The 24757-nt window shown below is 32.4% G+C and overlaps 2 protein-coding genes across 2 annotated transcripts; one reads left to right on the top strand and one right to left on the bottom strand.

The window, feature by feature from the left end:
- Window positions 1–799: 799 nt before the first annotated feature.
- On the bottom strand, window positions 800–4935 carry LOC134269671 (mitochondrial import receptor subunit TOM20 homolog). The gene is made up of 5 exons (XM_062751879.1): window positions 4736–4935; window positions 2728–2777; window positions 2488–2569; window positions 1532–1674; window positions 800–823 (listed from the first exon to the last, which is right to left on the bottom strand). The coding sequence occupies exons 1-5, from the start codon at window positions 4878–4880 to the stop codon at window positions 800–802; spliced, it is 444 nt and encodes a 147-aa protein (XP_062607863.1). The 5' UTR covers window positions 4881–4935.
- A 3866-nt stretch (window positions 4936–8801) lies between these two features.
- On the top strand, window positions 8802–24002 carry LOC134269674 (serine/threonine-protein phosphatase 2A 56 kDa regulatory subunit alpha isoform-like). The gene is made up of 12 exons (XM_062751882.1): window positions 8802–9259; window positions 10052–10248; window positions 15515–15616; window positions 15811–15903; window positions 16001–16131; window positions 16538–16597; window positions 16866–16974; window positions 17395–17448; window positions 19914–19964; window positions 20396–20515; window positions 21092–21321; window positions 21661–24002. Exons 1-12 carry the CDS (start codon window positions 9118–9120, stop codon window positions 21752–21754), a joined length of 1383 nt encoding a protein of 460 aa, XP_062607866.1. The 5' UTR covers window positions 8802–9117; the 3' UTR covers window positions 21755–24002.
- Window positions 24003–24757: the final 755 nt, after the last annotated feature.

Genomic DNA, 24757 nt, shown 5'->3' with positions numbered 1-24757 from the left:
GCAGGAGACATTAAATCTCATTCACCTGTCCATCTGTCTATCTCTCTGTCAGTCTGTCCTTCTGTCAAAATAACTTTTACCTGTCATAACTTCTGAATGAGATGAGATAGGTCTTTCATATTTTCATAACCAGTGAGGCTGTGACAAGACCTTTGCAAATGAATTGAACCTGTGTGACCTTCATGTTTGACCTACTTTTCAAAATTTTCAACATTACTTTGATTATAACTTTTGGAAAGGAAAAAATAGGAATTTCATATTATACATGCATATAACCTGTGACAAGGTCTTTCTAAATATACTATGATTTTTGATATTGTGATTTAGCCTTATAGTGCATGCCACTTATAGACAATGACCCTTTTTTTGTCAAACAGAATGGAAATGGACCTAGAAACAAAAATATATTTGATGAACATTTAAGTTAGATACTAGTTGTTTGAACTAATGTAATATTTTTGAAAGAAAAAAATCACAGTATTTGAAGGCATAAAAGAGTGTTTATGGTCCAAGGTTAAAATGTCACAAAATTTACAGATTTCGGGAAAATAACTGATTACTTAGTTGAATTAAATCACATTCTTAAGTTTCATTTACATCATGACCTTTAACACACATTTTTTTAAAAATCCTGTCTGTGTTTTAGAGGAAGTGGTGAAAATGAAAAAATACATATTTCATTTTGCTACCAGTTAAAAAGATAAAAAATGTCTTTTTAAATTATGTTTAATGATTTAAGCTTTTAATAAAAATTCAGAAGCATATCACAAATATCCTCTCTGACATATGTATGTACAAATCAGGTATTGGTCTGTGGCATGTGCTGTTAAGAGTGTTCATGGTTTATCAGTCAATCATAAAATGGATTTGATATCTTTTGTTCTCTCTCATCTTCAACAACAGTTTGTCTTCCCACATTTGAAATGAGGAGGCCATACTCTACATCATCTTCAACAACAGTCAAGGTTTTTTTGGTATTTTATTTCCTTTCAATGCTTTGGCCAACCTCCAGCATGTAAAAATCTGGTCATGACCAGATTTGGAAAGTAAAAAATCTGGTCATAACGCGTAACGACATTCACGGCATATTTACTATGATTAAATTTTATACATATATATACAAAGTATTTGTGTATGAGAATTCTTTTATTGATGCAAAAAAATTCATACATAATTTGATTTAAATTTACATGTTAAAATGAAAATTGAAGGTTTTATTTCAGTATTAACCTGAAGTAAGTGTGCATTTTTTTAAAAGCCTTTTCAGTTTCTGAAAAACAAAAACCACTTTATCATTGTGATTCCATTTTAAATGCCATCTTTCAGATTTTTTTTATTTACAGATCTTTGTAAAATATGTAAGTTTTTTTGGATGTATTTTATTTCAGTAACACAGCTTTCAATGCTTTGAGTGTTTTATGAAACTTATGGTGACAGGTCTATTTCATAATACAATGTAATGCAAGGATAATTACCAAAAACATGAGATCCATATTCATATGATTTTATACAGATATAAGAGCTATTTTACCTTGTTGACTTCTGGTAGTTTCTGTATTAAGAGTTGGAACACCTGAGGTGGCAAAGTCTGCTCCAGAACCTGAAGAAGCTGCTGTGGCTGTCCACACAGAGGTACCGCATTACTCAGGTGTTCTACAGCATTCTCAATATCACCTGTCATTTAGTAAAAAGTGTTGATGTTTATATGGTAAAATAAATATATGATGATTTTGCAAATTCTTGCATTTGAAACTTGTCATCCTAATTTACACCTTTTATACAGAAAATCTATTAATAGTTTGGACTAGCAGTAGGTGGTGTCATGCTTATTATGACTTGCATCACACAAAACTGTCAAACAGTGACATATACTGTTTATTTCACATCAGAAAAAGTGGTAATAGGGAAAATAGAGTAAATTACACTCTGTTTATTAATTGGTGCATGCATCATTTCCTATCATCAAAATTAGGATATGCCAGCAATGTTGGCCTGCTTTAGCCCATTACTATTCACCAAATGATTATTGCAAAAATTATCTAGAAAATAATCAATTTAGGTGATTTTTGAGATTTGTATGTGGTTTGTTGATGAATAAAAGTACATATATACATTTGTACTTTCATACTTCAGCACATTTTTTCACCAATGCAGATCAAAGACAATTTATATTACATAAAAACAATTAATGTATTCAAAATATGCACCAAAATTACATCCGCCACATATAATGGTATAATGTAACTTGTAGACCCCATTCCATAAAATTTGTGGCCAGTCCAAAAACCCCTCTTTACAGTATGATAGTCCAAACTAACAGTAGAAATGCTCTACTTGTAATTGTTCCTTTCTTCTGACATAAAAAAGAACAAAAGAAGGAATGTACCAGTATATATGTATTGGTAATTTGGTAAACATTTAATATACAAAGAAAAGATTGGTAAAGTATTTAAACAAAGCTTTCTTTGTTGGAACAATAACTTTTACCTGCTGCCAGTAGTTCCTCTCCAAGTTGGACTTGCTCAAAGAAAAACTTCTGAACAGCCTCCTGGTTTTGTAAGTCTGGAAGCTACAATTCATTTAACAAGTTATCAGATTTATACTGAATTTTGACAAACATCTGTCATCAACTAAAATAATTACAGATATATTAATAACCATCAAACCACAGTTGGGTTAAATTGTCCATGATTTCCTTTGCAATGGCACTATTCTTGCAAGACATACCTGAATGTCAGCAGCTTTTGATGTCTTTCCCACTCTTGATTGATTACGACCTGCAAAGTCAAAGGAAGATGGTACATTTTATAAAATAAATGATCACTTATCAGGATTGTCCCTAAGAATTATAATAGCAGGGAGCATTAAAAAGTAGAAAGGGGTTTGGGTTCCTCTTAGGGACAACTCTGCTTAATATATGAACAGTTATTAAAAAGAATGTATTTTAAATATGTTTAAATAGCACCCAGCAGCAGTCTTATTATCTCTTACTGTATTCTCTTCACTTAGTGTGGCTAATATATATGCAATGGATCAGAATGATATAGTACTTATCTTGCAATATTTGGTACATTGGGATTTTTTCAAGTTGATTATATTAGGCCAAAATAAAATATACTCTTGTTTCCTGTCCCCTGACCAAAAAAATTAGGGTCAGTAGGTAGGGAAAAAATTTTATTTTGAGAAAAAATTTTATTTTCAAAATTTAATGAATGCAGAACATATAGCATGTAATAACTGTAATAACAAGAAAATGATATGTTAACAGTTTCAAAGCAAGTTTGTTAATCAAGATTTATAAAGTAACGGTAACCTGTACACTTGTGATGTATTAATTCTGTAAATATCATTAGTCAACTTCAGTATTTTAGAAAAATAGTTATCCAAAAAATGAAAATGTAATAAAAACTTTTAGGGTCGGAGGGTTAAATGTAGGGTAGGTCGGGTGACAGGAAACAGGAGTATTTTTTATTTTGGCCTTAATAAGTTCTGAAAAACCTTAAAGCTTTGGGTTTTGAAGGAATTTTCTTTGCCAGCTAGGACAGAATGAAATCCATCCTACCTTCTTTTTTTTTTAAATTTGTTATCTGAATGACAAGTCTCATATAACAGTAACATTCAATTTGATCCTAAATCAAGTGAATGCTTACCGTATATTCCGATCAAAAATGTCAACGAAGAAAAGGAATTTTATTTAAGGAATGAAGCTTATTTCTACTTATATTATACGATATATAACTATAAAATTTTATGAATGAATAAGAATCTAAATATTCGTAACTAGAAATTTCAGAAATTAGTTGATGAATTGTTCTCTACAAGAATTAGCACTGTTCAAGCTACTGTCTTGATAACTGAACTTTCATACAAGATCATTAGCTGCAGATCTGTAGCTCTCCGAAAAAAAAATATTGATAGACCGGAGAGTTGCAAAGCGAGCTCAATAGAAAAAACTATATTTATTGCGAACAAAAAAATGCGCTCGGTTCTCGATTTATTTCTCCATGTTTTTAAAACTGAAATCTCAAAATATTACTAACTGTGTGTTCCTAACATATTCTTTGACTCTTTCCACAACAAAACATTCCTCATAATTGTTGTATATATCCTCCTGGCCCTGATTTGCAATCGTGATGCTTATTTATACTGTCATTTTGGTTTCAAACATACGGTAGCATGCTTTTAGATGTGAACTAAGAGAACTTGATAGAGGAGAGAGGAATTTTTTGAAATCTTCCATTTTCTACAATTGAGGTAAGGATTTGGAAGAATTAATCAAGAATCGAGCGCACTTTTTTTGTGCGCAATAAATATACAGTTTTTTCAATGGGTGGCTCTGTAGCTCTCCGGTCTATCAATATATATATTTTTTCGGAGAGCTACAGATCTGCAGCTAACAAGATCATGTGATATCAGAGTCTAGACATACCAAAAGTCACCTGCGGTTTGAAGAGATGTAGCTATCTTAATTAAAATTGAAAAGGCTGCGCTCACCTTAAAGGTCACACAGTTGACATTTTACATAAAGCATATGCTTTTTAAGTTTTACAAGTATCTTGGGGCGGATCCAAGATTTTTCCACAGAGAGGACTCTAGCTAACTTGACTTTGTGAAAATTCATAAGTAACTGTATGACAGTAATGTTTTTATTACTGAAAAAAAGAATAATCCCGTTCTATAGCAAAAAGGAACTTTGCCCAACCTGATGAAATCAAAGGTAGATCTATTTGCTTACGTTCTTTCAGTCTTTTCTTGAAATCTGGATGACTTCTTCGCTTATTATCAAAATATATGCAATATCCAAGAAAACAAAGCCCAGCTCCTGCAACAGCACACTTCACAAGTGTGTTAGAATAAAGATATGAACCTACAGAACTCATGATTTTTTGGGATTGTGTCCTATAATTCAATGTCAAAATGTTCTTGGTGATTTCATGAATGAGAAGTATGATTAAAAGCGCATACGAGATTAGAAAATCGTGCTTCTTTATAGTAGTTCGTACATCAAATGATTCTGATGAATGACGAAGACATTCTAGAAGACTATATATTTTTTTGCCCCTTACTCTGAGGTTTGTTTGGATTTTACCCTTAGCCATAATTGTTGATTGGTTGCATTGAAGCATTACTCATATTCCACAATAGTCCGAAATATCTGACGTTTTACAGGCTTTTTTTTTTTTTTTTTTTTTTTTTTTTTACGATTTTGATATTTTAAAATATCAAAATCGTTAAAAAAAAAACAAACTGGAAAACGTAAGATTTTTCGGAATAATTCCAAATTCCATTATCTTACAAGACCTTTCTTTGGTACAGGTCTTTTGACCTAGACCTTTGACTTTAACCCACCTTTGAGAAGAAAAAAAACCTAGACGGTGTTGTCTCCTTGGATATGTGCCACTGTATTTGAATTTCTTAACTTCCTAAAATTTATTTCTATATGCAACCCGACTTACCGTCGGGGTGGAAAAAGCTAAAAACATATAAGGAACAGTGTTATAACGAATTGGGGGGGGGTTTAAACATTTTCCTTCCATGGTAACGAAAGCAATAATATTCTTTTATCATAATTATGGTTCTATCTGACTAGTACAATTTTAAGATATCAAGATACTTAATGCATTTTTTCTATGATTAAAAGGTAATCAAACTTATAAATTAACAAAAAATATTATAACATTTAACCTTGAGTAAATACTCCGTTGATTAGGCCTAAACCATGTAAACGCTCCTATAATGCAGCAAAAATTATCTAAGTTAAATTAGTTAGACTTTTCATGTTACATCTCTGGTAGCCAAAGGTTTTCTGTCTGCTTCCCATAAACCAATTTTATTTCTAGCATGCAGTAATGATTTACCTCTAGTCGTTTTACGGTAGTCCTAGTATTAATGAGCATTGCATATAAAAATGAGTATACATGCTGTACTACCATGACAACCAGGGTACTTATATTTTTATAATCATATTGCTAAAAGTGTCTCAAGACATATTTACGCAAGGACAAATATTTTTCGTTATAATTATATTATATCTCTATTGTTGGTAATGTAAAACCTATATCATTAGTGTATTAAAGCTTTTACAGGGTATACATCACCATGTTGTTATAAAAATTGCAACCAAATGTAGCCACGGTGGTGTCTTCTAGCTATTCCCACTTTTTAAAAATCTCAATTCCACCTATTCTCACTTGCAAATAACAATAGATGTTTTGATTAATTAATTGGTTTTAACAGCAATTAGACTAATTATATCCCATCTTAGATTTACCTGTATTTTACAATTATTTTGTACATTTTCAGACAGAAAATAAATATATTTATCAAAAAAATATTTAAAATATACTTAAATTCACTGAAATATATACTTTTGCATGTGTATAATTATTATGAAAATCTTAATTGCTCTATATTATGAAATTTTTTACCATACATCGGTCTTTTGCGATGTGATTTTTTAATTAATCTAAATAAATAATTTATCTGCTATTTTTATTTGAAAAAGACTAATTTCTCATTGAAATAGAAGTAAAAAGCCAGATTTTAAAATTTAAAATAGCAAATTTACCTGTCCTTTACTCCAAGTGGTTTAATAATTACTGTTTCACAGTAATGACATGTTTATTCAGCTAATTATTTGTTTACACAAAAATTCCACCTACTCCCACGTGAAATTTCACTTTTTTCTACCTGATTTTCAAAAAGTGGGAATAGCTTGCATAAACCGCCACGGTTACCATCTATTTAAAGAGAGGTCTTTCACATGATTTCTTTATATATAGAAATTGCAAAAAGGTTTAATGTAACAGGTCAGTTTGGTTTTGTAGTCTAAAGGTGTGGTTACACAATGCGATTTTTCTACCCCCGTAATGGTAATCGAAGATTTGGGAATGTGTAGCTCTTGCCATGTCCGTCCGCCTAACAGTCTGTTTGTCCGTAGAAACTTTCACCTTGTTCGTAACTTTTAATTTGATTGGGTTGAAGCTATTTAGCTCTCATATCCTTTCATTTTGGGTTTAGCTGCAGAACTGTAGCTCTCCGAAAAAAAATATTGAGAGACCGGAGAGCTACAGTGCCATCCTTTGAAAAAAAAAAGTATATTTATTGCGCACAAAAAGTGCGCTGTTTCTCAATTTATTTTTCCATGTTTTTCAAACCGTCACATCAAAGTATTACTAACCTGTGATCCTAAGATATTCTTTCGCTGTTTCAACAACAAAACGTTTCTTATAATTGTTGTTTAATAGCCCTCCTGGCCCTGAAATTAAGATCATCGAAAATTTCGTCAAGTCTTACTGCCATATTTGTTTGCAAGATAATTCGGTCTAACATGCTTCGTGCAGATGTCAATTAAATTACGAGTGTACATGATATAAAAGTAAGATTTTTTTTTTTAATTTAGCTTTTTTTTTCAATTCAGGTAATATTTTTGTAGAATAAGTAGAACTAAGCGCAAATTTTTGTGCGCAACAAATATACAGTTTTTTTCAATGGGTGGCACTGTAGCTCTCCGGTTTGTCAATATATTTTTCGGAGAGCTACAGTTCTGCAGTTACTTTGGGTTTAGCTCTGCTGTCGGCCCAAGTCAAAGCTTAGTTGCTAAAAACAAAAACCAAAAAAAAAAAAAAAAAAAAAAAAATTTTTAAACAAACAAAAAAAATAATATGAAAAAAAAAAAAAAAAAAAAAAAAAACAATTATTGGTCAGGTCTATTCATTTGCATCAGCATTTTGTGAACTTGACCTTTCCTTTGACGTTGACCTATTTTTGAAATACTTTTACTTTGGCTATGGTTGGGCAAATACTTTAATATTTCATATGAATATTTTATATGAAAAGACCTTCCCCTGGGTAACTTAAGTTTGACCTTAGACCTACCTTGGAGTCTGATCATTATCCACATTAAAAAACACACAAAAAACCTTTATCTTGCCCATAACTTTGGAATGGTTCAGTTATGCCAGGGCTTTCATATTTCACATGTATATTAATTGAAACAAGTTTTTTTTTTCTTTCAGTAACATTATTATTTATCTCTTGACGTTGACCTTTGAGTTTGAATGCTCCTAAATATCAAGGTGACATGTACAGGTCCCTCTCCTTTTTGGCTGACAAAAGAAACAATAGGCATGGACGCTGGAACCGGCGGGGAGTGGGGGATTGCAGATATAGACATAAAATAAGCATTGAACGTTGGGCGTAACCCCCAACCCCCAACTCCCCCAACCCCCACCTTTCAAAAAATTTGGTACTGAAAGAAGTTCGATCCTACCCCCCCCCCCCCCCCCCCCCCCCCCCCCCCCCCCCCCCCCCCCCCCCCACGAAATAAGATTTTCGTGTTCGGGCAAAGGACCATACCCCCCCTTTTTGTTTTACTTGTCAAGTTTTTTTAATTTTTTTTTGGTCTTTCACTTAGCGGCATCCCCCTTTTTTATTTGCTTCCGAGGCCAATGATACGTGTTATTTGGTATCTGCTGTTTTTGACAAAAAATAATAATTCTGATAATAATAATAAAGAATAATTCTAAATAGGTGGGATGTCCTTAAAGTTTCACAAGGACTCTCTTAGATGCAAGCGAGGGGGGTGGGGGTGAAAACTGCCTCAAGATGCGATCTATCTGTGAATTCTCAAAATGAAAAAAGTAAAAGGTTTAGGTTCGAAATGTTTACATTTATTGTAATACAGTATATTTTGTTAATTGAAATTTTTTTTTAGACTTATTTCAGATCCAAGTGATATCTTATTTGAATTTCCCTCTCAAATTTGTTATTCAGACTCAAATCTCGCTTAATCTCGTCCTCTTTACCACATGACGTGATAAAACTGCACAACTGAACTAGCAACCTATATTTCTGCTAAGAAAGATATTGTTTATCAGCCTGTCTTTATTGTATGGATTACGAAAGTATTTCATTCGAATACCAAACTTGTTAGCGGTGGACATGAACATAATTTTTACGGCATAGTATTTGGGATTTAACAGAACGAGACCGGTTTTGTGTTACCACGGATTTGACAAATATGCATATGTAGAAGCCATGATGTTCTCGTAAAAGGCAAAACAATTGATAACTTATGTACATTATCAAGGTTTTTTCTTCAGCGTAAGATAAACCATGTCTGCAAGAGCGGTAGATCGTATAGATCCATTCACTAGCAAAACTGCAGTGAAGTCGAAAAAACAAAAACGGTCTCAAGGCTCATCGCATTATCGGACCAAAAATGCCCCCGAACTGCAAGCATTACCGCAGTTGAAAGGTAAGGCCCATCCCAACCTTTGGTCCTTAGACTGGGAAAAATCAACACATGTGTGTAGTCTTTATCACATTTATAACACGATACATACATAATCGTTTTTGAATTAGCATTAAAGAGCCGCATTCCAGTGGGATTCTTGGCAGACATGTCCATGGATACTGCAGGTTCTAAAATTTCAAGTGTACTCCACACTGCATTTATTTTTGTTGTATAAAAACATTGTGTAGAAGATATTCAAGTTAATGTTTTAGTTAATGTTTAATCTTGTTACCTATCCCCTCCGAAAGCCCAAAACAAATAAAATTATTAAGATGTAAACTGGCTTGAGTTGTGTATCCCATTCCCAGGACAGATTTATGTCTAAGCTTCAATATTTTCCTCATCTGAACGCTATATAAGCTTCAACATTTCTCATTTGAACACAGTCTGCTTTTGAATTAAAAAATATGACTATTAATTTTTAATTCAGAAGAATTCAATTATTTTTGGCGAATTGTATGTAAAGAGTCGAATTATTACTAGATGTGTATTCATTTATTATGCCTACTTGATAACTCATTTATAACTTGATGAGTATTCCTGGTAAGCAAATATAGCAGCCTGCTGAAATGATACTTCACTATATTATGGATTGAATTTTTTTTTTTTTTTAATGATGAAAGATTCAGGTAAACCATAAATTTTGGGTAGGATTGTGGACAAAATTGTGTTTTCAATCAGATTGGAGAAGACATTTCAATTTTCTGGTATGTCAAAGCTCCAATACTTACTTTAAATTGTACTTATTTTCAGACACTGTACCTGCAGAGCAACAAGAATTGTTCATTAAGAAATTACAGCAATGTTGTGTTGTGTTTGACTTTATGGACCCTGTATCTGACCTCAAAAGTAAAGAGGTGAAAAGAGCATGTCTTAACGAACTTGTGGATTACATCACAGCTACTCGAGGTGTCCTGGCTGAACCTGTGTATCCAGAGGTCGTCCGCATGGTGTGTATCTTAATAATTTTAATATTTAAACATGTTAAAAGCATGTTCTGGTATCTAAGAGTAAAATGAAGACTTGAATTGATTGCGCTTTTAACTAAGGAGGTGAGTCATTCATTTAAACATGTACCAAGAGTTTCAAATTATGTAATGGTCATGTTTAACGAAGGTATGGAGTTTGTGTGAGTTTTCCTTATTTATAAAGGCAAAGAATTATGATACAGATTTTTGAGTTAGTGTTGGTCCAGGTTTTTTTTGTCTCCAAGAACTATGCATATATGACCTCAAGTCATAATGAGGAGTGTTTGCCACCATAAAAGTCATAATTCCTTATCTTTCATGTGGGCAGTTGCTTGAAATTTTTCCCAATTCCATTTCAGTGAAGCATGTTTTATGGATCATATGAAGTGATGATGGTCATCAGTTGATAAAGATTCAGGATTTTTAACATATAAGATATTTGTAACAAAATCTGTCTCAAAGAAATCATCAGGCCATCCTTAAAAAAAATTATTTTTGCAGTAACGCGCCTCATCATTTTAGGTGTGAATAGGTAGGTAGGCTTCTTTTTTTTTTTTGAGACAAAATGTCAGAAATAAATTTCAATTATACAGAGGTATTAACTATGACTTAGATTTCACCTTACTAATCAAACAAGAAAATTAAAGCATTTTAAATGAATTCAATCTTTTATTGCTCAAATATCAGAACACATCAGTTCCTTTTTAAAAACGGCATAGGTGCAATGGAGACTTACGTCTAAAAAATATATTGGATGAAAATGGAAACTTAAAAAAAAAAAAGAAGATTTTTGAACTGGTAAAAAAAATCTGGTAGGGTGGATTTTGGTGAGTCGGTCACATCCTCATTCTTGGCAACCTAATTTAAGCCTTGGGAATTTATGTAATTGTATGTATATTACAGGCAAGATATATGCACAAGTGACTGCTTTCTTATGAAACATGCAGGTTAGCTGGATGGTCCAAATATACAAGGCTTTTTAGCATTACAGAACATCTATTTAATAGTGCAAACTTATTTTGTCCATATGTCATCCTTAAATTGAAGTCAAGAAGATTAAAACAAAATATGGAGAAAAGGTTCTGAAAGCAAAATCTCTAAATCAAGGATCTTGATTACTGGTACATGGATAACATGGTACCATATTCATGGTGGTTTTGTACAATTTTGCCCTTAGAAGGAGAAAGGCAAAGTCTGATGATTGATCTCTATAGCAAGTCTTGATGAAACTGTGCCTGAATGACATGTATATCTAGACACCTAATTTGAACCTCTGAGATAACTACCCAATGATTTCTCCTCTTCCTTTGTGATCAATATGGTCTGACAGTGAAGGGTTTGTAAGAGTACTGTCATTTAGAAAAAGGATAAGTATACAGATTTAGAATGTGTGAATTACTAAGGCAGATAATAGATTGATAGCCATAGTGCATGAGGATGTTAAATGCTATAATGTGTCTTGCATGTGTCACTAGTATTAAAAGTTTAATATATAGACCAAAGAACAGAGTTTTACGTTTATTCTTGATCATAAGTTTGTGGTCAAATTCAAAGGACATGGCCTTTTTTTTCATATTGCACATTTCCAAGACTTGTTTGCAATTAAAAAAAAAGTATACGTACCTGGTAGTTTGCAGTATATATTGCATTCAAAGTAAGGTGAGAAATTCTTTTTAATAGATATATTTGTACGAAAAATATCAAAATATATTTCATATCTTGATATGCAGGAATTATGGGTAAATATGCAAAAGTTTGTTAGCTGTTTCAGTTAATTAATGCTAATCTAGATAGATATCTAACGTGTAGGTTTCCTGAAAGGGCCTTTTGCCTTGGTGTCAGATTTTGGATACACTCAATAACAATAAATCATTTGAAACTGAAAGTAAGGCCAAGTCCAATGAAAATGTTTTGTCTACCAGGGGTAAATAAAGATAGAGGAAATAACTTTGGTTTATGTTAGTTCATCATGAGATGTGAATTGATAACTATAGGTTTAGGTTACCACCTAGCATCAAATGATTTTGCTAGCCCTTCCTTCATATCAGCTACTAGGCTAGCAAAAAATAAGCTACCTTGCTGCTATGGTCCTGAATACATCCAAGACATGATAACTGTTCCACATGCAGAATAAGACACCAATATGCGTTTTAAAAAATACATGTTTTGTTGAAAGTTCATAGATTTGTATTCATGTGTCAGGAATATGCATTGCAGTTGGTACAAAGTGTGAAGTTTGCTTGTTTTAACACTGACTGTCAAGGCGATGTTGTGGAGTACATGTAAAGCCAGTTTAATTTTCACACATTGCTGTGCTGTGTATCTGAGGAATGTGAATGGAATTGAAGGAGTGATCACACTCTGTCGTCACTGCAGGATATTTATAGCCTAGGCAAGCTCACTGAGGAACTATTTTTAACTCTCGAAATCTTTTTTGTAACAGGTGAATCGATGTTAATTTTGAGCAAATTGTATTTGGGAGAAGCCATTAAAATATTAAGGGACTTTTCTCAAATTACCAGATGCTTAATAGAATTTTATCATGATGGAAATGGTTATTAGGCTTTTAATCAATCTTGTAATGTGTAAGGATGTCACCATAGAGAACACAGTTTTCTTCTTTTAGAGACAAATGAATGTTGAGAACAGGGTTTGTTTAAGATTTGAGATTATATGCTCTAGACAGTGGGAGACACTTTCAAACAAAAAGTGAATATTTTATCTTGTGTTTACATTTAATGAAATTTTTTCCCACTGTTGCATTAATATATCGATAGTTTCCTGTTTATCCAGTAAAGACATTTACATTCTCTAAAAAATTGATTTCCTCATTTCTAGCTGGTTTGTTTCTTTAGCAAGCACTATAACATTTCTGCTTGGTCTTGATCTTCCTTTCTGTCGGCTAATGCAAACATTCAATTTGAAATCTGAAATCAGCTATAGTTAATTAAATTTGAGATTAGTCTTGACAATTTTAATCTCACTATTGATTATATGGTAAGAGTAATATTTTATTTAGGTAAATGAGTTTTAAAGTAAGCATCTACCATTTACTTTTAAATTTAAGAAATGACATCTTGCACACATTTAATTTTGTTTCTTGAAATGATCAAATGAGACTGTTGAGACATTTGTATATAATAGTGTTGTTACCCATATATACCCATTGCTGTATTTTACCACTTGTGAAAGCAATCATATTCATGGGATAATGTGATAATTTTTAAAAATGTTTCTTAACCAATCAGGTTTGAAGATTCAATATGAGAGTACTGTAGATCACTAAATTTTCGCGACACCTTATTTTCGCGAGATAGTCATTGACTCTTGATTAGTGAGACAAAATTTTCACGAATTGTGGTAACTGCTCTCTGTATACTCCTAAGGAATACTATTATACGCGAGAATTAAATTTTCGCGAGCATACTGTCGCGAAAATAAAGTGAAGAAAAAGTGATTTCAGTACTTTAATGTTGTTTGTACTCCATTTGACCAAAAAATCATATTTACCTGCTGCCCTAAGAATTAGCAGATACTTAAGGTTTTAGAAATTAGCACCTACCCACTTACAGATGATGACTTCTTTTTAACATGGTTAAACATTTTGCATTGTAATCCCGAGGTTGTTTTCTGCCAGTGGCAGGTGTACATAACAGATGATGCTAGACTCCTACTCAGCTGTCTGTACAGCAGTACATGTAACTATTATCTATCAGCTCATGTCAGTCACACTGCTCTAAGTCTGCTGCAGTTCAGACTCATACGTCATTTCATGTCCAAACATTTGGAAAATTGTTCAATTTTATTAAGGTATTAGGACTAAGGTTATTTTCTTTGACTATGAATTGTTTAAACTAAAGGCCAGACACTTGTTAATATTCTGTTCTTTAGCATTACTGTATGGATATGGGATCATCAGTTACCTGTTTTTGTCTCTGAGAAAATCATATCTTATGTATGCATTTGAATGGAATAATAAAAATTGATTATTCAATACTGAAGTTTACTTCAGTTAAATACACTGTGTCACAGAAAATCTTCATTTTCATACCCACTGCTTTAAAGGTGGGGTGGAGGGTAGGGTTGTACTTTCCATTATACTCTTATAGAAAGGAGGGGGTTATCATTCTATGAGTTCAATGCTTAGATTTGGTTTGAATTACTAAGTCAGTAGTTCATAGTTCTTAGAAATTTCAAGTTTCTTATATATGTTTGACAACTGTATGATGCAGGTACAATAAATAATGTGATACAAGTATGTCCAATACATCTTAGTGATGCAAGCCTGTTCAGATGCAGTATCAGGAGGGTGTGATTAAAAAATTCAAGCACTAGCCCACAGGCTAGTGGTAGCAATAAAATCACTAGCCCCAGGTGAAAAGTATAGAAGGGGATGGGGTGGAGGTGGGTGTTGTATACATTGTATTGTCTGAAATATCAAATATCTGTGCTTTTATATCCTCTACAGTGTTGGTGGTATGTGGGGTGAAACACACATACCATGGTTCAAAACTGTTAATATTTGTACTGTTTAATTTCAGATTTGAGGTTTATTGCCTAGCAATGCCTTGTTTAAATGTTTGATCAAATAAATGATCCACGTTATAGATTGCTAGTATCCAATAACAAGCTCGGGGTCTTATGAGTCTATTTTTTTCTAGTTGGTCTCTAACAGTCATCTTTAATGGAATTTCTCCCAGCTATAAACAGCATAAACACAGAGGGGAAGTTTAATCCTTAAGCATTAATCCAAGTGGTTTCAATGCCCTATGTTTAGTAAATTTGTTATATTATGAATTTGGAAATGAAAAAATAACACTGTTTTATCAGTTGTGTTTGGTAGTCAAGTCATGGAAGAGGAGAAATGATTGGTGTTTTAAATAGACACATGGATTTTGTAATTAAGTGTCTCCTCAAGATTTCACATGCAGTGTATACTATCTATTTTGATGTTTTTTAATTGGCATCAAGTACATGAGGGGGATTTAAAAATCCAGTCCTTGTGGCTAGACTGATCCTATGTGTATGTATTAGTAAATATGTACGTGGGTCATTTAACATTAAGACATTGGCATGAAATAAAGAGGTAAAAATCTGTAATTCCAGATTTATCACAGGATAGAACATGCAATAAACAATGTATCGATCACTGACCATGTTAATAAGCTGATATGTTTTTTTAAATATTGTGTATTCCATTCGAACACAAGACTGCAGATACTAGATGTTTTATATCTTGTACTTTCAGATTGCTTGTAATATATTCCGTACATTACCGCCAAATGACAACCCTGACTTTGACCCGGAGGAAGACGACCCCACCCTAGAGGCCTCCTGGCCACATTTACAGGTAGTTAACAGATTATTTCATAAAACAGTGTAAATTTACTTTCGAGTTGATATTGATGGTGTATTTGAAAATTTTGTTTATTCGAACAATATTGAGAAGTTGATTCATAACAAAAAACAAGCAAAAAAAAAAAAAACACACACACACACACAAAATTTTGGGGTTTTTATTCAATATAATTTTGTTCTTTTCAGATTGTTTATGAATTCTTCCTAAGGTTTTTAGAATCTCCAGATTTTCAACCAAGCCTTGCAAAGAAATATATAGACCAAAAGTTTGTTCTTCAGGTAAAATTTGACGTTCAGTACACAGTCTTTTTTCTCTTGTGCCATGTTCATCTCTCTTTCTTGTTATTTTCCATTGAGACGATGTCTCTCTTTGTAGTTACTGGAACTGTTTGATAGTGAAGATCCTAGGGAAAGAGACTTTTTGAAGACAGTGTTACATAGGATATATGGCAAATTTTTAGGCCTTAGAGCTTTCATTAGGAAACAGATAAATAATATCTTCCTCAGGTGAGTGAATGGGATTTTGTTTTCCTGGGTTTGCTATGTAATGGGCAAAGTCGATACAATGCAAGGAAGAAATTTATATCTCCCAATTTGCAAGTTTTTGTAAAGGTGTAGAAAAAATTCCTTGGCAACTAAAAGCTTATTAAAGAAAAAAAATATGATGCTTTTTGTCAGATTGTTACATAGCAGTCACTTTTACTTTTTATGTCAACACAATGAGAGAAATGTGTATTTATTTTTTGTTCACAAATTTTACCTTTGACAAAGAACTTTAAATGATTCTGTGAAAGTGAGAGAAGCCACAATATCAAATTTTGACCAGTTGATCAGTAGATAAGTGAGAATTCATTGGTATGTGTTACATGTTCTTCACTATCACTGTCTATAAACTATTCTATCTTTCTTTCAGGTTTATATATGAAACAGAATCTTTTAATGGTGTTGGAGAATTGTTAGAGATTTTAGGCAGGTGAGTTCTATTTTGAACCATACAGAAGAAGAATATTTTGGAGGAAAAAATATAAGTCTTTAGAATCAATTTTCAAGTTGCTCTTGTATGCATTATTTCAAGGACATTTCGGGCTTTGATCAGTGCCTTTGATTAAATAAATGAGATTAATGTCAATTACTTTGATGAACTGTCTACTTTAGGATGAAATTTACATTTCATCAGCCATTATTTCTTCCGATGGAGGAATTGTGAAGTAATATCACTGATATTGGGTAATCTCTTTCAGCATTATTAATGGTTTTGCGTTACCTCTGAAAGCAGAGCACAAGCAGTTTTTAATTAAAGTTCTGATACCTCTCCACAAGGCAAAGACTCTGAATCTGTACCATGCCCAGGTGAGATAATTCATATTCAGGTTATCAGCCCACAGAACTAATTAATTACAGCAGAGACTATTGTATGAGGAACTTTTATCATAGTGATATTGTGAATACTTCCCTGTTATAAAATATATCATGCACAAGGATTGGATAGAAAAATTTCAAGCACATTTTTTGCCCATCCAGCATAGAATTATCTGTAATAATCATAATCAAAAATTTAGAGCATAATTTTGCCTCTAAAGTATTAACTTTGACATGATATTAGTTAGTGTGTAAACATGTTTAAAAATCTGTTTTCCCATTCTATTAAGGTTTCTGATAAGAAGATGGAAAACTATATTGTTTCAAGATGGAAAACTAAATAGATAACAAACTAACTATCTTTAATGTAATATATTTTAACAGAAAATTTCCATGTTTTCTTGATTCCAGTTGGCTTATTGTGTCGTGCAGTTTTTAGAAAAAGATGCCCCCTTGACAGAAGAGGTAAATCACATCTTTCCAAACATTTTATTGATCATCTTGTTTCTCTCTTTCTCTTGCAGTTAGCTTATTGCTCAGTGCAGTTTCTCGAGAAAGATTCATGCTTAACTGAGGAGGTAAAATGGTCACCCTGGAGAGTTCTCCAAGGGGAGATAACTGGGTCTGGTGTGGGTGCTTGATTTGTATGCCCAGTATTATTTGGTTCTATTGATTGATGCATGGTTGTTTTCACCATACAGTGTATGTTTAAAGAAAATTATTTTGCAAAATATTTTCTGTATTATGTAGAAATTAACTTACTGCCCTATACGCCAAAGGCGTCATGGGCAGTAAGTAAGTAAAGTAGAAAAAATTAACAGGGACTTAACATTTTATATGATTGGTGAACAAGAAAGTCCACAATTAGGCTCACAGTAATCTTAAAAATTTTAATTATTGTGTGCTTTAGTCTTATTTTGGGTACAAAATTTAGTTCATTTTTTAAAGAAACATTTTTTTTCTCCCTTTTCCCCATTTAAATTTCTATTTCAACTTTTTTCTCTAAACTTGATAGCAAGCACTATTTTTCTTTTCTTTTTCTTTTCTTTTCTGTTTTTTTTTTATTTTTGTGATTTGAATTTGAATCTATGAAAAGGTGTATTACTTTTATGACTCTAAGAGAATACATGCACTTAATCTTGAATTTCTTACACAGCACATTTTTATATATATATGCAGAATTTGTATACCTCTTGTTTTTACTAAGAAATGATATCAGTGCATATACATGTATGAAAGGCCCCACCTATCAAACATTTTATTTTTCTTTATCTCTGTGTTTTCTAGAAGTTACTTTTTCTATTCCATTCAGTATTTTTAAGCAATCTTTATAGGAACTGATTTAATGTTAATTGCTGTAGTTTAATTTTTTAAGTCCCTTGAAAATCATATAGTACATTTATATGATATGCCAAAGTTCACAGTGGTTATATCACTCCAATTACATGTATATAATCATGATTATAAAAAGAAGTGTATCATATATAATGCATATTGGTTATTATATATATATATATTCATACAATACATATAATATTTAACTTTTTATACCACACTGACTGAAATCATGATGCCTGTATTTTTTAACTTCTTAGCCTAAGATGAAGTTCTGTGACTCTCCTCTTTTCACTCTTGGTCCAAGATCCGAACTACCACCCAGTCATCATTTGGAGTTCAGTCCTTTTTTGCTATATCAACTATACCTAATCAGTTTAAATATTGCTTTATGGGTCTTTTGACAGCTATAGCTAAAACAATGAATTAGATAAAGAAGATTTTAAATACACTGTGTATTAAACATTCTGTCTCCAAGACAGAATCAATGCAAAATATGGGGAATTTTTTTTTTGTATGAAAAAAAAGAAAAGAAATGTAACAATGAGTATAAATTATAACTGTTGACATGGCTGGAATATTATGGGTTGTATAAATATTGACCCAGTCTCTTAAGAGTGTAAAGAGAAGAGTGGTTGATTGTCACCCTTGGCTAGAATCAGATAGATATGTAAAATAGTGTTCTTTTTTCACTCTAATGGAATATTAACATCACATTGAATACATGATTAAAAACTTAACCAGCTATACTCAATTTGTCAAATGATATAAATGAAATTTAAAACAGTCATGAGTGATAATGAGCTATGAATCCTATGACTAGTCTCCCATGAATGGATTGTTTAAATTCATGGTGTTAGGGAGTGTTGAAACTCACAGTAAAATTAGCTAGACATGCAGGACTGACTGAAAGTTAAATTTTTCAGCCCCACCTAAGTTCTACTAGGCCAAGAAATTAAATAGTCTTTTATAAGTTTGTTTTTCTATTGGGGGGTACTTGGTCCCCATAACTTTGCTGTTCTTTGCTTTTCTGTAGACAGACAATGAGAGTAGTTTATGTTTGTTTAACCCCTCTCCCCCCGGCTAGGGTGTGGTCCTCAATAATTACCACAGACATATACAGTAATGGGAAAATCTTAAGAAAAAATATTCTCAAAAAGAACTGTATATGTATGTATCCCCGTACAGTTTTTGGCTAAATCCGTAAATGTGAATTAGAACAGTACAAATTTTGGCCTCTGGTCAAAGGTTTAAATGGAAATTTAAAAGAAAAAAATGTTACATATTCTCAAGAATATAAGTCCACAGTTTGTTTTGTCAACATGCAGGCATCTTACTAGATGTAAATTCAAATTTTTTAAAACCATTATCTTATATGACCATGGTGGATCCACAATCCCAAGAACTAATTTGCCGAAATGTCTTATCAAGTACAAGATGACCACAATTTATAAATTTAATTGACATAATTTTAATATCCTGTGATCATATTCATTAATCAAGTGAGCTTTTTAACCCATATGTTAATCATTGGGTTAGGCTGAGGTCAATTTTGCAATAAGAACAACACTTATAATTTTTTTGGTATCTTTCAGGTCATAAAAGGACTTCTGAAACTCTGGCCCAAAACCTGTAGTCAAAAAGAGGTGAGTTGATGGAAGATGAAATATTTAATCAATAGGACTTTGTTGGTAGCTGAATAGGGCCTACCAGAGATATACATGTATATTGTGTTTAGAATTGCAAATAAATGCAATACATGTAGTTGCTCAAACATATGCACTATTTATAATGAAAATTTCGTATGTTCTTATATTTTTCAACTTTTTTTAAACGCACTCCCCCACACTCTTGAGAATTGGGAGGAATTGTAGGTTGGTTGATCATGTCCTCTCAATGTTTAGAGGACCCTTTGTTTGACAAAGGCATTTTCATCCAACTTCATACACAGATACAAAATTTCATGTTGTATTACTAATGAACATTGGAAAAAGATTCTTGTCCAACAGACATATTTCTAGTTTATCATTTATATTGCCACTCTTACGGTTTCTGTAACATTTCTTGTCTACAATAGGTAATGTTCTTGGGAGAAATTGAGGAGATACTAGATGTTATTGAACCGACCCAGTTCCAAAAAGTCATGGAGCCTCTGTTCAGGCAGATTTCTAGATGTGTATCTAGTCCACATTTTCAAGTAAGTTGCAAATCTTGACTTAATAAGTCTGACTTAGATTATGACCATTGCTGTTTTGTTATCTTTTAATGTATATAAGAGTCAAAGGAACTTTTCTGATCAAAGTTTTAATAACTTGCGATGATTTTTCAATGAAATATTCTTCGTTTGTGGGAATGTAGTTTCCTAGGCAACTCTAATGTAAAGATTATGCAGTAAATAAATATGTTGACAAAGTAACTGTTGGTAGGGATGTAAATTTTATGGATAAGGGTGAACCACAAAATCTACAAACATTTATTCCCCAATGAACATTGATGATTATAGAGTGTGTAGTGAGAAAGTGTTCAATTTTAATGAGGTATAGGACCAAGGTTATTTTCTCTTACTATGAATTGTTTAAATACATGTATAAGGCCAGACACTTGTTAATATTGTGTCATTTAGCATGACCATGTACCCGTTATATGGGATCTCCCATAATCAGTTACCTATTTTTTCTTTGAGAAAATCAGATCTTTTGTCTTTTTGAGAAAATCTTCAGATTTCAAGTAAATTAGACACTGTTAGATTTTAATTTTTCTTCTATAATTTCAGGTTGCAGAGAGGGCGCTGTATTATTGGAACAATGACTACATTATGAGCCTGATTGAGGAGAATTCCAATGTGGTTCTCCCCATCATGTTTCCAGCCCTGTATAAAATCTCCAAGGAGCACTGGAATCAAACCATTGTAGCCCTGGTTTATAACGTTCTCAAAACCTTCATGGAAATGAATGGTAAACTGTTTGACGAACTTACTGCCAACTACAAAGCTGAGAGACAAAAGTAAGTCACCATTCTAATGGACATTTTATTAAGGTTAAAGAACAAGATTATCTAGTTTTTAAAAAAAATCCTCAAAATTTACTCTTAATATCTATGCTTCTTGAATTATGTTGATATCTATGCTTCTTAAATTATTTTTGAGAACTTCAGTGTAATTATAATTATTAAGAAATTCATTGTGAATTCATCTTGAGGAAATTTTTGAGAACTTCAGTGTAATTATAATTATTAAGAAATTCATTGTGAATTCATCTTGAGGAAATTGAAATTCTCTTCAAATAAGTTACTGTCAATGATAGAATTAATTTTTAAATTTGATGACAATTTCACGTTTAACAGAGAAAAGAAAAAGGAGAAGGATAGAGAGGAACTTTGGAAAAAACTAGAGAAGATAGAATTCAATAGTAAAAACAAGATGAACAACAAGACTTAGTCTGCCATTATCAGGAACTGTTAATTTTGTGTGCATGTGTGTGTGAATAGCTCCGCCCACGACGCAGGTCGTGACCTCACTGTGGCTCATCAGAATGTATATGCGCATGCTAAATAAGTCACATGACAAAGATAATAGTTGTAAAGTCATGGAGTCTTTATTTTTTGAACAAGAAGGGATTAACTGCCGAGAGTTTATATCAATGTTACCTTTAGCATCTTAGTGGAAGGCATACATAATATTGACAAGGATTTTGATTACATATGAAATTATGAACAAACTGTGACCACTTGTAATATAATTTTCATATCTCCCTGCCTTATGCTAAATGTTAAGATAGTGCCAAGCTTGTACTGGTCCTGTTATGATTTTCCTTGTACAACCTTGTGGGAACTTTGTTTACCCTAACTTCACTTTGAATCAAACTTGAGTTCAAAGAGAAGCACTCACATCTTTTAATTAACACTCATGGGAGAAAGTGCTATTTCAAGAACAGTGTATACTTATGGAATAGATAAATTGCCTCCACGGTGGCTTATTATAGGTATTCTTCTTGTGAGTACTGAGTGCTAGGAAAGCTTCTGTAGTAAATAAGATGGAAGAATTGTCATGTTACCGACCTTCCCTGAATTTTGCCCTTTGTGTGTTCTTACCTGACCAGGTCCAAGTATTTCCCTCGTCTGCCAACATTGTAATAATACCATTGTTATTTATTGCATAAAACTCATCACAAGAAACAGGTGCACTACTTATATATATAGGTATTAATATGTATCACCTTTAGTTTTATATGATAACATGTTTCAGTAGCATAACATACCCTCTTATTCATTTCCTTTTCTACCAAAAGTTTATGTGTAGCACCTTTGTTAGTTTGTTGGAGCACTAAGGCCACACTATGTAATTGTAATAAATCAAAATGAGTCTGCATTATGGGCACTTCAGATTTCATTTTCAGTGTATCAAATGTTGCCCCCTTTGGTGTCAGATGAAGTGGGTGCAAAATATAGATGTGTTCACTTAATTTCTGTTGTTTGTCTTGTGAAAACATTCTTTTTTTTCTATATTAATGTATCTGTATGGTTTCTGAATAAAATAAGAAGTTCTTGTTTTCTGAAAACTAATATCTTTGACAATCAACAAAAATTTGCATTTATAACTGGGCAGGTAGAGAATTGTTACTTTTCTGGAGTGTTAATAAAGCAGTTGATTGGGTATTTGAGTGCATAGGTTGTATGAGAAACTACTATGGACTCTGCTGGTCAGAGTAAACATTAACAAAAAGTACTACAGAGGCCAACTAGCATAACGTACACTGTCCAGATTATTCTTGTTTTTTATGGTACTGTGTGTGTACATTATTACTTATGTGTAATGATGACTAGTATTTATTACTCTGTGGCCCGTTTTATTTTTAATATGCAATAAATTGTTGATGTACAGATTAGTTTTTTTGACAAGTGAATGTGAAAAAAATATGTGTATAGTCATCAAAGTATGTACATAGTTTTGTATTATATAATTGCAGACAAAAGCACAAATACATTGTACCTTCCTTGTTGTGTGAAGGGTTTGTTTATATCCTTGGAAGATTTTTTCCAAACTTTCGATACAGTGTTTATTTTATGTTATTTCGATCATACTTTGTCAAATTTTTCTGAAAATCCATTTTCCACATCCATCTGAAGATTTTTTTTGTTCAGTTGTTTTGGTTAAAGCATACTTTTGAGAAATGAAAGAAAGGGAATTTCTTGGCCACAGAAAATATGTTAATTTTTTTTTTTCTTAATAAGTTATAGTTTCGTACTAAGATTCCAAGGGTGCATCATTCATGCAGCTGGTTGCTTTAGAACTTGTATGGTGCTTTGGGCCCAAAATATGTCCTCTATGATGAATCCTGTATAATACCAGTTTATATGATATAAAACAGATTGTCTCTTTTATTTTGTCAATTTTTAACCAAAAATTTTGATGTTTTTGGCTTACACATTTAATAATAAGCAGCTTATTTGGAATGTTTAAATTTTCCTTGCAGAAAAAGTCTTAACACCTTAAAGAATTTCTTTTCAGTTCAGCATGATTGTGTACTTGTTTGCTTCCCTTTGTTAATTTGCCCCAAATGTATTCCTCTGCATGACTTGTTTTAACACATGGTGTTATGTTACACATTTCGGCTATGAATTAGGTATACATCAAGTTAATGTATGAAAGATTTATGTATCAATAAAATGGGCTCAATTCAAAACAATGTTTTCAACAATTTATTGAAGATCATCTTCCTATTCTTAGAATGGTGAATAGAGCATCATGGGAATAGTGGGTTCAAGCATCCTCTATGGTTGAAAACATTGACATGCACAGAAAAGCTATAAAAGATGATTTATTTATTGAAGGGTTATTTTTGTTTAAAGCACACTCTTCATATCATACAGACTATTACAGTGATGCAGTTCTATTCCTCTTACAACACTTGAGCATTGGAGAAAAGATCTTGGAGGCTGTTAACCAGAGAAGGGCTTGTTTCTTATCATAGAGGCTATAATGTACACAATGTACTGTACTGAATGGAAATTAAGGTCATATCAAACATCTAAAGCAAATCTGGTAATGTAAGTTCCTTGATGCATTTTTGATGCAAGTTTGGTCTAGTAGAGCTTTTTTAAGGTCAGATGACACATTCCTCAAATATATGTCCTGTTTCTCTTGGTATTATATCAAAAATTATTCATATTTGTCATTCTCTTCTAAATGTTTTTAGATATAAGTACACCCAAAATTATGATATAGGCCATTCAAGAGATTACCCGTAAGGGTTATATAAGAAATATAACCCTGTGGTATCTTGTCCAAATGCCTGGTAAGGTACCCTAATTTTTTGTGAGGAAACTTGTTTAAGTACCTTTATTTCAATGACAAATTCTTAGGAAAAGTTACATATTTTTGAGGAACGTGTCGTCTGACCTTAAACTTACTTGGGAATTGATCTGTTTTATTAACTCAGAA

The sequence above is a fragment of the Saccostrea cucullata genome, unplaced genomic scaffold (assembly GCF_032062105.1).
Source record: "Saccostrea cucullata isolate Sc308-1 unplaced genomic scaffold, CSIRO_AGI_Scuc_v1 ctg3010, whole genome shotgun sequence".
Lineage (NCBI taxonomy): Eukaryota > Metazoa > Mollusca > Bivalvia > Ostreida > Ostreidae > Saccostrea > Saccostrea cuccullata.
Note: the sequence above shows the minus strand (reverse complement) of the source record. Positions and strands in the feature narration are given on the sequence as shown.

What these genes read in the sequence shown, in the direction of transcription:
- LOC134269674 (XM_062751882.1), top strand. Translation starts at nt 9,118, where the DNA reads ATGTCTGCAAGAGCGGTAGATCGTATAGATCCATTCACTAGCAAAACT. An exon ending in ATAAATAATATCTTCCTCAG is followed by an intron (nt 16,132 to 16,537) that starts GTGAGTGAATGG and finishes TCTTTCTTTCAG; the next exon opens with GTTTATATATGAAACAGAAT. An exon ending in TATCTAGTCCACATTTTCAA is followed by an intron (nt 20,516 to 21,091) that starts GTAAGTTGCAAA and finishes CTATAATTTCAG; the next exon opens with GTTGCAGAGAGGGCGCTGTA.
- LOC134269671 (XM_062751879.1), bottom strand. Translation starts at nt 4,880, where the DNA reads ATGAGTTCTGTAGGTTCATATCTTTATTCTAACACACTTGTGAAGTGT. An exon ending in CAAGAAAAGACTGAAAGAAC is followed by an intron (nt 2,778 to 4,735) that starts GTAAGCAAATAG and finishes TTGACTTTGCAG; the next exon opens with GTCGTAATCAATCAAGAGTG. An exon ending in CAAAAGCTGCTGACATTCAG is followed by an intron (nt 2,570 to 2,727) that starts GTATGTCTTGCA and finishes AATGAATTGTAG; the next exon opens with CTTCCAGACTTACAAAACCA.